The sequence below is a fragment of the Impatiens glandulifera genome, chromosome 1 (genome assembly GCF_907164915.1).
Source record: "Impatiens glandulifera chromosome 1, dImpGla2.1, whole genome shotgun sequence".
In the NCBI taxonomy this organism is placed as follows: Eukaryota; Viridiplantae; Streptophyta; class Magnoliopsida; order Ericales; family Balsaminaceae; genus Impatiens; species Impatiens glandulifera.
The window spans coordinates 29,500,327-29,515,697 of record NC_061862.1 but is presented as its reverse complement, the minus strand read 5'-3'; the positions used below and the strand labels follow the sequence as shown (position 1 = coordinate 29,515,697).

General features: G+C 29.8%; 2 protein-coding genes across 2 annotated transcripts; both read left to right on the top strand.

The window, feature by feature from the left end:
- Window positions 1-725: 725 nt before the first annotated feature.
- Window positions 726-4,553, top strand: LOC124921417 (ruBisCO large subunit-binding protein subunit beta, chloroplastic-like). The gene is made up of 14 exons (XM_047462080.1): window positions 726-876; window positions 1,034-1,281; window positions 1,369-1,494; window positions 1,666-1,803; window positions 1,916-2,011; window positions 2,101-2,578; window positions 2,669-2,838; window positions 2,931-3,008; window positions 3,103-3,174; window positions 3,602-3,706; window positions 3,784-3,876; window positions 3,962-4,054; window positions 4,136-4,262; window positions 4,343-4,553. Exons 2-14 carry the CDS (start codon window positions 1,042-1,044, stop codon window positions 4,354-4,356), a joined length of 1,830 nt encoding a protein of 609 aa, XP_047318036.1. The 5' UTR covers window positions 726-876; window positions 1,034-1,041; the 3' UTR covers window positions 4,357-4,553.
- A 7,270-nt stretch (window positions 4,554-11,823) lies between these two features.
- Window positions 11,824-14,380, top strand: LOC124921414. Its single transcript, XM_047462077.1, has 7 exons — window positions 11,824-12,310; window positions 12,494-12,580; window positions 12,669-12,926; window positions 13,018-13,182; window positions 13,263-13,316; window positions 13,406-13,552; window positions 13,625-14,380. The coding sequence occupies exons 1-7, from the start codon at window positions 12,122-12,124 to the stop codon at window positions 14,000-14,002; spliced, it is 1,278 nt and encodes a 425-aa protein (XP_047318033.1). The 5' UTR covers window positions 11,824-12,121; the 3' UTR covers window positions 14,003-14,380.
- Window positions 14,381-15,371: the final 991 nt, after the last annotated feature.

Below are 15,371 nucleotides of genomic sequence, written 5' to 3'. Positions count from 1 at the left end.
TTTTAGTAAAAAAATCTTAGTATAAAATATTTTTATTTTGAAAATTATGCTAGTGATTCATAAGTTATGTTATTGGATCTTATTCCTAATATTTGTATTTGTTTATATCTATGAAAATAAGTATAGATTATTATTGATATATATATTTAATCTATTTTAACAAATTTATCGAACCTACAAAGCCGACAAAATCGATCATCTAACCGTTCAAACAGAACCGATTATATCGACGAACCGACGGTTTGAAATTCAGTAATCGACGTCAATAAACCGATTAAATCGAACCATTTACATCCTTATTTAAAACGTGTATTTATATTTCAACTAGTCTAAATTAGTTTTAATTTACATTATTTTATAAATGTGATAATAACTAATAAGTGTCTTTAATTATTATCCATGATTTTTTTTTAAGTAAGTTTAACTTTGTCTTGTCTTGTGTTGGTATATATTTTATTTAAATTTATAATTAAAAAAATATATTTATTAAAAATCTCAATGATGTAAACAAATAATTTAGGTGACAATGAAAAATAATTTTTATATCAAGTGAAATAACAATCATAATATTGAGTTTGTTTTTAAAAAATAATATAAATTATTTAAGACAGTTATGAACAAATGTTCTAGATTATTCCAAGTTAGGGAAAGACAAATACAATACAACGGGCGACGGAACAAACGGCTCAGATTAGTTTAAACTCTGAGAATCAAGGAGGACCGTTTATTTATTTATACCTGCATTGACCTAGAATCTCTCTCTAGAACCCCGCAGGAAAGAAAGGGAGAGATACCATAATCCATAAACCCCATTTCGTCATCCTCTCGCCGGCCTTTTACAGAGCTTCACCGCCGCCGACGACTCTCATTTATCCGGTAAGATACCGGCTCCGGCTTCATTTCTCTCTTAATTTGTAAAATTGTCTTGTTAATTGCTTAATTTGCACTATTATGTCTAATAGTTATTGCTGGATTATATTGCATTGGAACATTTTCTGATTCACCTTGAACTGATGGTTTTCATTGTCTGAAGGTTAAAAAATGGCTTCAGCTTTTGCTGCCATGTCTTCAGTCGGTTCCTTGGCTGTAAACAGTGCTCCAGTAGCAGAAAGGAAGGTTACAAGTTCATCAAGCAAGCTTTCTTCTTTTGCATCAATATCTTCAAACTCATTTGGTAGGAATCAAAAAATTGTTCTCCAAAGAGCTCGTTCCCCAAGAATAAATGCAATGGCAAAGGATTTATATTTTAATAAGGATGGGTCTGCTATTAAGAAGCTTCAAGTGAGTGTATATGCAGCTCTATGCAGAATGTTTTCACAACTTAACATAGTTTTCTGATGATGCAATGTGTTTTTTTTTTCTGTATAGAATGGTGTCAATAAGCTTGCGGATCTTGTTGGTGTTACCCTTGGTCCTAAAGGTCGAAATGTTGTTCTTGAGAGCAAGTATGGTTCTCCAAAAATTGTTAATGATGGAGTCACCGTGGCTAAAGAGGTATTTTTAACTTTATGGATGTAGGATTTGTTTTTCCTTTTTGTGGATCTAATGGCATCTATTTTCAAATCCTTGAGTAGCTTCATCTTTTTGCATTGGGTATGAATCTTGTATGTTTTATTCCACTCAGAAATGGAAATTTAAGTGTCTAGTAATTTCCTCATCTTCTAGGTTGAGTTGGAAGATCCAGTAGAGAACATTGGTGCTAAATTGGTTCGACAAGCAGCTGCTAAGACAAACGATTTGGCTGGTGATGGTACAACAACTTCTGTTGTTCTTGCTCAAGGTCTTATTGCAGAAGGAGTCAAGGTTGTTATAGATCCATGAAATTATTAATCATTTTTAGATTTCAAGACATCTGTGATAAGTAAACTGTACAACCATCACTACTGCTAATTAAATAATTATACTACTGTTACAGGTGGTAGCGGCTGGTGCAAACCCAGTTTTAATCACCAGAGGTATTGAAAAGACCGCGAAAGCCTTGGTTGCTGAGCTCAAGAAAATGTCGAAGGAGGTAAGACAAGGAGCCTCCTTAAGTTATGTTATTATAGTGAGTGTAGAACATAAAAATCTTATCTTTGATTGTTATTGAGCCTTGTGCAGGTGGAAGACAGTGAGTTAGCAGATGTAGCTGCAGTTAGTGCTGGTAACAATTATGAAGTTGGAAATATGATTGCGGAGGCAATGAGTAAGGTAGGAAGGAAGGGTGTGGTTACCCTTGAAGAAGGAAAGAGTGCTGAGAACAGCCTTTACGTCGTGGAGGGAATGCAATTTGATCGCGGTTACATCTCTCCTTACTTTGTAACTGACAGTGAAAAGATGACTGTTGAATATGAAAATTGCAAGCTTCTACTAGTTGACAAGAAAGTGACAAATGCAAGAGATCTTGTTAATGTCTTGGAAGATGCTATTAGAGGTGGATACCCTATCCTGATAATAGCTGAAGATATTGAACAAGAAGCTTTGGCAACTCTAGTAGTGAACAGGCTTAGAGGGGCATTGAAGATCGCGGCACTAAAAGCACCTGGATTTGGAGAAAGGAAGAGCCAGTACCTTGATGATATCGCTATCCTGACAGGAGGTAAAGATCTCATCTTTAAATATATATATATATATATATATATATATATATATGTTTGGGGTGTTTGCTAAATTTTGTTGTCATTGACAGGAACGGTTATTAGAGAGGAGGTGGGATTAAGTTTGGACAAAGCTGACAAAGACGTTTTGGGTCATGCTGCAAAGGTAGTGCTTACTAAGGACACTACAACAATAGTTGGTGATGGAAGTACGCAAGAAGTTGTAAACAAACGGGTGGCCCAAATTAGAAACCTGATAGTGGTAGGTTTCCCTCTCAGTCTATGTAGCACCAAGATACAAACATAGGACATGTGCTAGGTCCTAAAATAGATTATACATGTTTGATTGACTAGGCTGCTGAGCAAGAGTATGAAAAGGAGAAACTAAACGAAAGGATCGCGAAACTGTCTGGAGGTGTTGCTGTAATCCAGGTAATTTATAGTTCTATGCTTTGTAATTCTTTCAACCTTTTGAAATCTATAATTTATGTCAAGTCTTGCTGATCCATGTTTTAATAATATGAAGGTGGGAGCTCAAACAGAGACGGAACTTAAAGAAAAGAAGCTGAGAGTAGAAGACGCCCTTAATGCAACAAAGGCAAGTGATTTATAAGAAAATGGAACGGAGCGCTCAATTAAGGGCTGTTTTGTTATTAACTTATTTTCACATTGATGATGATCTTAAAAATCACAATGACCTAGAAAATCATGATCCAAAAAAAAAAATTAATCATGATTGAGAAAGAAATCTCTATACCAAATACAACATAAAATTCCAGTATAATTAATTTGGTTCATGATTTAAAAAGTATTTTGTATACCAAATAAAGCAACAAAAATCACTTAGATCATGATTAAAAAACAATCTGATCATCATCCACACAAAAATCTTAAACCAAAAGAAAAGAACAAAAATCATTGAGAATACCAGTTTCCAAGTATCTCCTTGGAGTGTTAATTTGGGCAATTGTTGTGTCTTTACCTTGTGCTCTCTCTGTCTAATTAACTAACTGTCTGTCTCTCAGGCTGCTGTTGAAGAAGGTATTGTTGTGGGTGGTGGGTGCACTCTTCTTAGGCTTTCATCCAAAGTTGATGCAATTAGGGAAACCCTTGATAACGATGAAGAAAAGGTACTCTTACTTTTGCATATAACATATAAATGAAGGAACTTTGAAACAAAATTTATGTATGTTCTGTGTGGGGATAGGTTGGAGCAGATATAGTGAAAAGAGCTTTGAGCTATCCATTGAAGTTAATTGCGAAGAATGCTGGTGTTAATGGGAGCGTAGTAAGCGAGAAGGTGACTGACTGACTGACTCATCACTTACTGTATTATGTCTGAATGAATGGCCTGAAAATAAACTGGGTTTCATTATGTATGTAAGGTGCTTGCTAGTGACGACTATAGATATGGATATAATGCTGCAACTGGAAAATATGAAGATCTAATGTCGGCTGGAATAATTGACCCAACCAAGGTTAGTTAGTAGTCATGATCACTTTTAATAACCGTTAATTTTGAGATTGTCCATCTGTTTTTCTTACATTACAACAAACAGGTGGTACGATGTTGCCTGGAGCATGCTGCTTCAGTAGCGAAGACATTCTTGATGTCAGATTGTGTAGTTGTTGAAATCAAGGAACCGGAGGCTGCCCCTGCTGGAGGAAACCCCATGGACAATTCAGGTACTTGCTAATAAGTCTTATTATGATTGGTAACTCATAATTACTTGGAACTAATTTATGATTTGTCTTAATATAATCAGGATATGGGTACTAAAGAAAAGAGGCAATGAAATCGGAAGTAGTGAGTTAGAGTTTAATATATGTATTATTAGCCAGCTTCATAGTAGTAATCAGAATACCCCCCTGCCCTTTCCCTGTATTTGGATTGCTGCATTTTGATAATAAGATGGGGAGATGTTATTTAACTTAAAAATTAAAGTAAAGAACATAAATCTGAGATATCAATGGTTAGATTATATATAGACTTGTCGGATTTGAAAGAATGGGAATCGATTTTGCACTCCTTTGGAAATACTCGAAACTAAAATGAAGTTGAGTTTGAACGGACAAATGTTGTTTTTAAATTTGTTAATATATATATATATATTTATCTAATTCAATGAAAAATTGTAAGTCCATTGGGTATAAGAAGCTTGTACAATCTTTGATAGTCATGTTCTCTAAATGCTTATAAATAGAAAAATATTTTTTTTAAAAGAAAATTAACAATCAGATAACCACTTATCCTATTTTTTTTTGTTAAATATATTTATAATAAAAATTGGAATATTTTAAGAACAACTATCACTTAACTTTATAAATAAATAAAAATTCAACTATAACTTTTAAGACAGCATTTGATGTTATGTAAGAAAGAAAGGTTGGGGACTATATCAACCTTCAATTTCAATGTTAAGAAGGAGAATATAAGAAAGAGGAAATCTTGATTTTACGAATTTATAAATTTTTAATTTGTAATGTTTTGAACTCGGATTCGATTCGATTTGCACTGTTTTGAACTTGGTTAAGTGAATTTTAAAGTGTTTTAATTAAAAATTGAACTAGATGATTAAAATGTCATTTTTCAATCTTGTAGAGGAAACAAACAATCGGGCTCCTTTTTTATAATCTTCACTTTAAAGGAATCTAATTAAAAATAATGTACAAAAACTAGAAGGAAAATTCTTAAAATCCAAAACAAAACCAAAATATGAAATTATAGAGAAATTTAGGAAATGATGAAAGAGGAAGAAGGAAAAGGGTCAAACATGGGGTGGTGGGGTCTCCTTAATTCTTCATCATTCAACCCTTTTCTTCTTCTTATTTTTTTTAATATCTTTTGTGTAAGCTTTTTATTTATGTCAAACTTTTGTGGTTCAATTATACACAAAAACTAATAATAATTGCATGTTTTTCAATTATGATCTTTGGCATAAGAGCACTCACCCACCATATGCCCATTCCCCCCATCAATCAATGAATTATTTATTTATTTATTTATTTTAGTTTTCCTCATATCTTCTTGGGAGAGGTGTTCATCACAACAATTAAGTTTATATTTTTTTCTGATTTAATCATAAATCGTTTAGTTATATATTCGATAACATTTAATTTATTTGTCTATAAAATGTATTTGTTTTTGTTTAAACTAAATTAAAACCAGCACAAAGGAATGCCTTATTAAGAGTATTTAATGAGTAGGGTACCAATTGAAAAAGACAATTAAAAGCTTGATTAAATTGGAATTATTTTGAAATCAAACAATGCCACAACTTTATGACAGCTTGTTTGAGATGGTTTAATAATGAAAAAATTATTAAAATATTCTTATAATTTAGTTAATGATTTAGATAAGTTTATAAAAAAATATATTATTAATTTATTTAAATTATTTTAGAAAAAGTTAATAGAAAAATCCTAGCTAATATTATGTAAATGGACCAGTCACAAAATGAACAGCCCATGTGACGATGACGAAAACAGACAAAACAGTCGCATGCCTTCATTTCCGTGTCTACACTTTGCACACTATAACCATAAAAAGACATTATCTTTTCTTTTTCTTTTTTTAAGTAAGAATCCTAACATAAAAAAAAAAATAACTTTTCCTCCAGCAGAATAATTAGGTTTAATATATATATATATATATATATATATATATATATATATATATATATAACTTTCTTTTCCAAACAAATATATATTATATACAATAATTGAGATACATTTAGATATATTTATTTAGAAATAGGATAGAGACAACGAAATTGAGAACGGAAATAACACTATGAATCAGACGTGGTCTGTCACATTTATAGGAGAGAAATAAAAAAAAAACATGTATAAAAGAATAATAATAAAAAAAATTAATATCTTAAAAAAGGTTCAGCAGCCTGGATTTACTTTATAACGTGTTAAATATGGTCATATACAACACTGGATATGCCCTTATATCGCGTTGGATATGATAGATATGACATTTTACGGTACTGGATATGTTCTTATACCGCGTTGGATGTGACCTTATACCACGCTGAATATAACCTTATACACGCTAGATATGACCTTATACAAAGCTGAATATGTTTTATACAATACTAAATATTACTTTATTCATCGCTAGATATGGTTTTATATTGCGCTGAATATACTTTATACAACGCTAAATATTACTTTATACAGCGCTAAATATGACCTTATATCGCGCTGGATATGGCTCAGTTTAGCATTGGATATGATCTTATATCGCGTTGGATATAGCTCAGTTCAGCGCTGGATATGACCTTATATCACGTTAAATATGGCTCAATTCAGCGATAAGTCATATATTGCGCTAAATATGTCTTTATAACGCGTTGTATATGTCCTTATAAAACGCTGAATATGACTCAGTTCAGCGTTGTATATGACTTTATATCGCCTTGGATATGACTCAGTTCAACGCTAATTATATACCGTGCTAGATATGCCTTTATAACGCACTGCATATTACTCAGTTCAACGCTGAATAAGTCTTTATAACGCATTGCATATTACTTGTTGAACATTTTTTTTACCTGAATTAATTTTTATTTAAAAATTTTCGCACATGTAGTGTGTGTCATGTAGATTTGTTATATTGATTTGGTTCTAAAATTTGTTTCCTTCATCTTTTTTCATTTATTTATTAGTATGGAATATGAATATGAGTAAATATTATACTATATATATATTCCATTAGCTTCAAAAATATTTTTCTAAATCACATGATTACGTTAACTTATCCAGACTACTATAAATTGGTTGGTGGAAGAACACTAAACTTAATAATTTATTTTAATGGAATAAATTAATTAATCGTTAATATATATATATATATATATATATATAAACTTTTATTTTATTGAAAAGGAAAGCAGAGAAATTAAAATTGGTTGGGAGGGGAAAGTATATAAAAAAAACCCTTATATACACCCTTTTATATACGTAAAATGAACCCACATAAATAAAAGATTAATAATTAATTTTTCTTTAATAAAGGAATAAACATGTCCTTTGACAAAATCAATTAATATATATAAATCTATTGATTTTTAAATAAAATAAATGCAATCTCATAATTGAAATTATATTTTTTTAATTTAGAAAACTTATACTATTCTATTTTAAACAAAAAAAAGTTTTAGTGAAAATTAAACTAATGAATTTTGATCTGTTGATTATTACTTTTACCACTTAAAATTATTTTGTTAACTTAAGATTTAAGTAGTAGTTTCAAGGTTAATTAATTACACGACAAAAATGATTATTAAATTGAATGCAAAAATATATCACAATGGAAAAAAAATGTTTATCTTGCAAGTTGCAATCCTCCTTGAAAAGATATGAATGAGTAAGAAATTAAAAATATAAATTTTATTTACTCTAATGATAATTGAAATGGAATTAACTTAAATTGAGAAGAATGAGACTTATCTAATGTTTTTAAAATATATCATATATTCAGGGAAACAATTAAAACCGTCTAAAACTATAACAACTATATACAGGGACGGATCTATGTAGGGGCTGGATGGACGAAAGTCAATCTAAAAAAAATACGGTAAAAATGTGACATTATTCCTTTTTTTTTAAAATATCAATATAGTTCACTGTTTTATTTATTTAATTATTAAAAAAATGATAAAACTTACTTTTATTAAATCATTTTATCTAAAAAAAAATCGTTATTTATTTAAGTCAGTCTCCACCTCGACATCCTTGGCCCGTCCCTGACTATATAAATAATGTTTTTGTATACATTTATTTTTCTTATCAAAATTCAACTTCTTTTTTCTTTTTTTTTCATCTCAATTATGACTAATTTGATGCGATTGTGAATTAAATGTGGGATTATTGTAAATAAATAAACAATTTAATGTTAAGCAACAAGGACCACAAGAAATATTGAATCCTCATCTCGACAATGTATATAATTGTACTCTAATTTGGAACCAATATTAAAAGGAATTTAGCCTGTGAGCCTGTCATTAATAGAAAAAAAACTATTTATAAATCAAATTCTTAAAGGGATTTTGATAATCTTTTTGTAAGTTAACATTGATCTGATATAAAGATTTATAATTTGATTATTAGCTTTTGTTAGTTATATTTATGTGAGAAATTTGCATAATAACTTTCATTATTATTTTTTCAATTTTAATTTTCCATGATTTTACTTTTAATGGGTGCAAATTAATCTAGCCTTTGGTAAAAGGAAATCAATGAATAAACAAATATAAGAAAATGTTGAAATGCTTAATGATTATTAGTTTAATAATTAAAATGGTACAAGATAAGATTTTTGCAGCAGAGTACAAAACAATGGGGTATATAATTATATAAAAATATATAATTAGTGTCAGAATTATTACCAACTATTACCACTAAAATTATTTATTATTATTATTTTATTATTATCTATGACTGTGTCCGTGGCGTCAAAGGTGATACTGTTCTTCAAAGTTCAAATATAATATTATAATAGCAACAAAAAAAACATATATTATAATAATAAATAAATATATTATTCTCTTTGGATTCCAATCCACAGCCATAGCCTACAATGGTCTGCCTGCCAGCTTCAGATTTTGTATTTAAATTATATTATTATTATTATTATCAAGTTAAATTGTTTAGTGTATCATAATATTTGTATAAATGGTTTTTTTTTTTACAATGTGATTATGCTTATTGCTTGGAGTGACATCAATAATTTTAGTAAGTGATTTTGTTATGTTTTTTTGGGCTTGTTTGCTCTTGTGTTTTCTTAATGATTTTTATGGGTTTTTTGATAATGAAAAATAGATTATTTTTTTAGTAATTTGCAAAATGAATTATTAAAATGAATTTTTATTTAAAAAATTAAAATAAGAATTAATCAAGTGATATAAATAATTTTCCTTTTTAAAACTTAAAAAAAACTCTCATTGTATCATTTTGCTTCAAATAAATAGAAAAAAACTTTACTTGTTGATTTTAAGCTTAATTTTTTTCATTTTAGTGAATGTTAGGCTTAGGTCACAATACAATTTTTTTTGCTAAGATAATACATTAAACTAACAATCTTATTTATATTGTCTTTAAGTACCAATAAATCAATAGCTCTTTCTAATAATATTAGTAACTTATTGCTAGTTAGACATCTTATTTATATTGTCTTAAGTACCAATAAATCAATAGCTCTTTTTAATAATGTTAGTAACTAATTGATAGCATCATTATAAAGAAAGTAATACTCTCAATCAACTATTAAATTTCATCATTGTAAAGATTTTATTTATTTTTACTTTAACAGCAATTAACTTTTATAAATTGTTTTCATTACACAATTGAGTATTAATAACATGATTAAACTATTGTACAAACTAAACCACATCAATGATTTTGTTCAATAAATAAATACAATTTTAGAACAAAAATAAATAAATATATATATATATATATATATATATATATATATATATATATATATATATATATATATATATATACTCACATGTGGATTATTTGTGAATTTTCAAATTATACATCTTTTACAAACCTTACATGATTTACATCAATCATATAGCTACAAATTATAAGATCCTTATACCACAATGCAGACACTCGTGCACCCATTATATGAGTGTAAACGGATCATAAATTATCGAGTCATTGCACTCTAATGCATAGATATGCCCGATATTCATGGGTACCCGATAGTCAAGTTCGGGTATTTTAAATCGGGGTCGGAGTCGGGCATGAGGAGGGGAGAAAAGACCTGGTGGCGTTACAAAGTCGGGGATGAGGAGTGTGCAAAACTCAAACCCGATACCCGAGAATATTAATATTAAAAATATTTTTTTTATTAAAGTTTAATGTTGGACTTTTCAAATGCTTCATTATTACTAGGAGCGGATCTACGTAGGAGTTTGGATGGGCTAAATCCCACTCCGGAAAAATAATAATAATAATCTCATAATTTTTTTCAATTTAATTCACAATTTATTTAATTATAAAAGATTGAGAAAAAATTTATCTTTATTCACCCGTTTTATCCATAATTTCTCGTTATTTTTTTAAGCTCATCATAATTTTTTTTAAGCCAACTCAGATTCCTAGATAATGTCTTTTATCATTACAATATCATCATAAATGCATCATTTAATTAGATACTATTCCTACTCTACTTTAAATGTCGTCATAAATACACTAAACTACAACTTGAAATATTTTATATTTCTAAAATAAGGCACAACACATTATATGAGTGTAAACGAGTCGGGTTGTTGAATTGCGAGTTGACTCACTCTCGATTAATTAAAAAAAGATTGAAAATAATATATATAAGTCTTTGAATTTCCAACCCGACAATCTAACTAAGTTACCTGATTTTTATATTTTAAATTCAATTGAATGTTTTACAAACATACGTCAATGAACCTGCAACATTTATTTATTTATTTAAATTTGAGTGGTTTATTTTTGTATACTATAGATAAAATTATAAATATAAATCACCTTTTTTTTTATTTAGTATGGATGAAATAGTTTGTGCAAAATCTTTGTTATTTTTCCTAAGACCTTGTTTGATGTGATTTATTTTGAAATTTTATCAAGTTTTTTTTATATATTCTCTTTTATCATTATAATTTTAATCATCAAATCACTCATTTTATCAATTAAAATTATAAATACAAATACAGTTTTTTTTTATAGTAATTCAAATAATTAAAAATCAGTTAATCTACTCTTTTCATCTTACAATATTTTGTTTAGACAAAAACTCCTAAAAAAACACCTTCAAATAACCAACCTAACCAAGCTTCAATAAAGATATAAAGTGGGACCAAATAAATAAAAATCAAACAAGACTTTAAGTCTACCTGCAAAGTTAGCCAATGTTCACATAAGAAGGAAAAAAAAAAAGGTCACCTTCTTTTGAGGTTCAATATAAAGAGGACAAAAATGGAAAGAAAAAAACTGAAACGAGGGTAAAACAGTCAAAACAATTATGTATAGGACCATTAGCATTCTAACCAAGACGAGTCATAAAAGACAACCCAACTCAGTAGTTGGACTCGTTTTCAAAACTCTGTCCTTTTTTTTTTTTTTTTTTTCATTTTGAAGTCTTCACCTCCATTCATTTTTTTACCATTCGTGTTAGAAAAAAGATGCAGGAAAAGATGAGCCATGGTAATGGTAGTAATCCATATATGATGAAATGGCAGAAAGAGAAGAGGACCCCATCACCTTTCAAGAAATAGAGAGAGAAAGAAATAGATAGATCGTGGCTGTAGCTTTGGATTTTTGCTCAGCGACGCGTCAGTGACACTGCCTAACTCAGCAGCAAATTTTTTGTGGTGATTGCAGTGGCCTTGAACAGATAAAGAGAAAGAGATAGAGGAAAGAAGGAAATAAAGCCTTCATTTATCTGTTTGTAAGCTTGTAATCATGGCGGTGTGTTATTTGATTTGAAGAACTTGATCATTTCCATCTTGGGTTCTTCAGATTTGTTTGTTTGTTGAGGGTTTTCTACAATGGTTGCTACTGCCGCTCAGTTTAGCGGTGGTGGCCGGAGTAAGAAAAGGGTGTTAATCGCCATTGTTTTTTTCTTTGGGTTGATCTCGATTTCATTCGCTGCTAGACCCACAACTGGCTCAAGACAGAAGCTTGAAGTCGATAAACATCTTAAACGTCTCAATAAACCTCCTGTCAAGACCATTCAGGTTAACCCTTATCCAGATCTTCTTCTTCTTCTTCTTCTGGAGATTTTGTCTGCTTCTAATTTCTAGGATTTCTTCTTCCCACAAACATGCATAATTACAGAAATATGATTCTCTTTGTTGGTATCTTTTTTCTTTTCCTTTTCTGGGTTTTTGATTTTGAGAACATTGTTGTGGATTGAACAGAGTCCCGATGGAGATATTATTGACTGTGTGCACATCTCTCATCAACCAGCATTTGATCATCCCTTCCTTAAAGAACACAAAATCCAGGTTCATTATCTTATAAATCTCATCAAATCACCTTTTCTCTTCCATTCTCCTTATGTTACCCTGATTAGGGTTCTTTAAATTGATCTAGACAAGGCCAAGCTACCAACCAGATAAGATGTTTGAGGAAAACAAGGTTTCTTCAAAACCCAAAGAAAGAACAATCCCCGTATCTCAACTCTGGCACATGAACGGTATGTGCCCTGAAGACACCATACCAATAAGAAGAACCAAGAAAGATGATGTTATGAGAGCTAGCTCAGTTAAAAGGTATGGGAAGAAGAAGAGAAGAAGCTTCCCTAAACCAAGGTCTGCAGATCCAGACCTCGTCAATGAAAGTGGTCATCAGGTAAAGAAAACAAACAAACAAACTGTTTAAGTTTTTAATTACAATCATTGCTATTTACTACCAGAAATTTATACTACTTTTCACTTTTCAGCATGCGATTGCATACGTTGAAGGTGACAAGTATTACGGCGCTAAATCGACGATGAACGTGTGGGAGCCTAAAATACAGCAACCTAATGAGTTCAGTTTGTCTCAGATTTGGGTACTTGGTGGTTCTTTTGGTGAAGATCTTAATAGTATTGAAGCTGGTTGGCAGGTATTCTTTCTTTAAAAACAACATTACAGTCTGAATTAAGAGCTTGAAGTCTCATGTTCTATATATCTAAATGATTTCAGGTCAGCCCAGATCTTTACGGAGATAACAACACTAGATTATTCACTTATTGGACTGTAAGATTGCCAAAGTTTTCACAATTCTTTTGGCAAAAAGTGTTTAAGAAACCAATCTTGTGTTGACACTGTTTGTTTTTGTTGTACAGAGTGATGCATATCAAGCCACGGGTTGCTACAATCTATTATGCTCAGGTTTTATTCAAGTTAACAGTGAGATAGCCATGGGTGCAAGCATCTCTCCGGTTTCATCTTTCAGGAGTTCTCAATACGATATCAGTATTCTTATCTGGAAGGTAGTTTTCGCTTCAATTGACATTTGAAAATAGAAAATTAAAGACTGAAAAGGTTTCATCTTTATGACGCAGGATCCAAAAGAGGGGCATTGGTGGATGCAATTTGGGGACGACTATGTTTTGGGATATTGGCCTTCGTTTCTGTTCTCTTACTTAGCAGACAGCGCTTCCATGATCGAATGGGGAGGTGAAGTGGTGAATTCTCAATCCAACGGGCAACATACTACGACTCAAATGGGGAGCGGTTATTTCCCTGAGGAAGGATTTGGAAAGGCAAGCTACTTTAGAAATATTCAAATTGTGGATAGTTCGAACAACCTCAAGGCTCCAAATGGACTTGAAACATTCACGGAGGAATCCAACTGTTATGATGTCCAAACCGGAAATAATGGGGATTGGGGTCATTACTTTTACTTCGGAGGACCCGGACAAAACCCTAATTGCCAATAAAATGAAATGGCGCATAACAATCTTTGTAACATTCGCTCGAGAAAATAGCGTTATACTTTCTCTCTTTTCATCTTCATCTTGACATGTTCTTAGAATATATTAGGGTTAGGGTTTGGAAGTGTGATTGATATATGTTCTTGAAGTGAAAAGAGTGTGTCTTGACCTATGTTTTGAGTTTTTAGTAATTTGTTAGTCTTCTGCATCATGTAAGTGGTCTGCAAAAGTTTGCCCATGTTTCTCAAAAGCTTGAAGAAACAGGCTTTTTTAGGGTTTGTTTAATTTTTAATATTTGTGCACCAAGTGTGAAGCCACTTTTCTTGTAAACTGTGTATTGCAATGTGGCTTACTGTCCTAAATGTGATTATTATTTTTAAATTTCTCTTTTTACTGTGGGTTAATTTATTTATTAGGGGTTTAACTGGATTTCAATTTTCAAATATGAACATATTTGAAGTATATTATTATTATTATTATAGTAAGTATAATTAAATGAAGTCAATATTGGTCATTTGACTTAAACTGAGTTTTACTAAGTTGATGGCGGACAAAACAAGTTTAGTATTATTATCTATTTTCTCTGCATTTGTTCTTTCCCAGAAATAATATTCTTTTGACTTGTTATTATATGATGGTTTCATATATGACAATAGTTATAATATTAGTATAAACTAAATAGAAATTATATAATATATAAAAATAAATAACTTTAATAAGATGCCTCTAAGTTCTAAGCATTTATAAATTTTATAAGATTATTACTTTTCTCTAAATTTTTTAAACATAATTATTTAAATTTATGTTTATTCTTTAAGATTGAGAGTTAAAAAAAATGAAAAAATTATTATAATGATATTTTATTTCTTTATATTATATATCTAGCTAAAATTAATATATATGTATATAATATTTTATTTATTTATTGTAAGTCTAACCAAATTTGTTTGTTTTTGTAAGTGATCTTGTTACATCATTATTTGAATATAATTTATATATAATATAAAAATATATACAAGTAATGATCTAAAACAATAACTTGTTTGGTTTTTAATTTACTCATCAACAAATGAACATGAATCAATTTATTTTTGTAAGACCATCTCCAACCGAAAAATCTATTTTCAAACTCATTTTAGTGTAAATGTCACATCAAACAGTAATTCTTCTCCAACCGAAAAATTCATTCTCAAACTCAAAAGAATATTCTTATAATATTCTTTCTTACATCAACTTTTATAACTTTTTAATATCACCCATATATTTTACAAACTTATAAATTATACCACAATATTATAATATCATTCAAATATTTTAAACTTAAATATAAATTAATTATAAAAACTTATTAAAAATATTGTGTATATATATATTA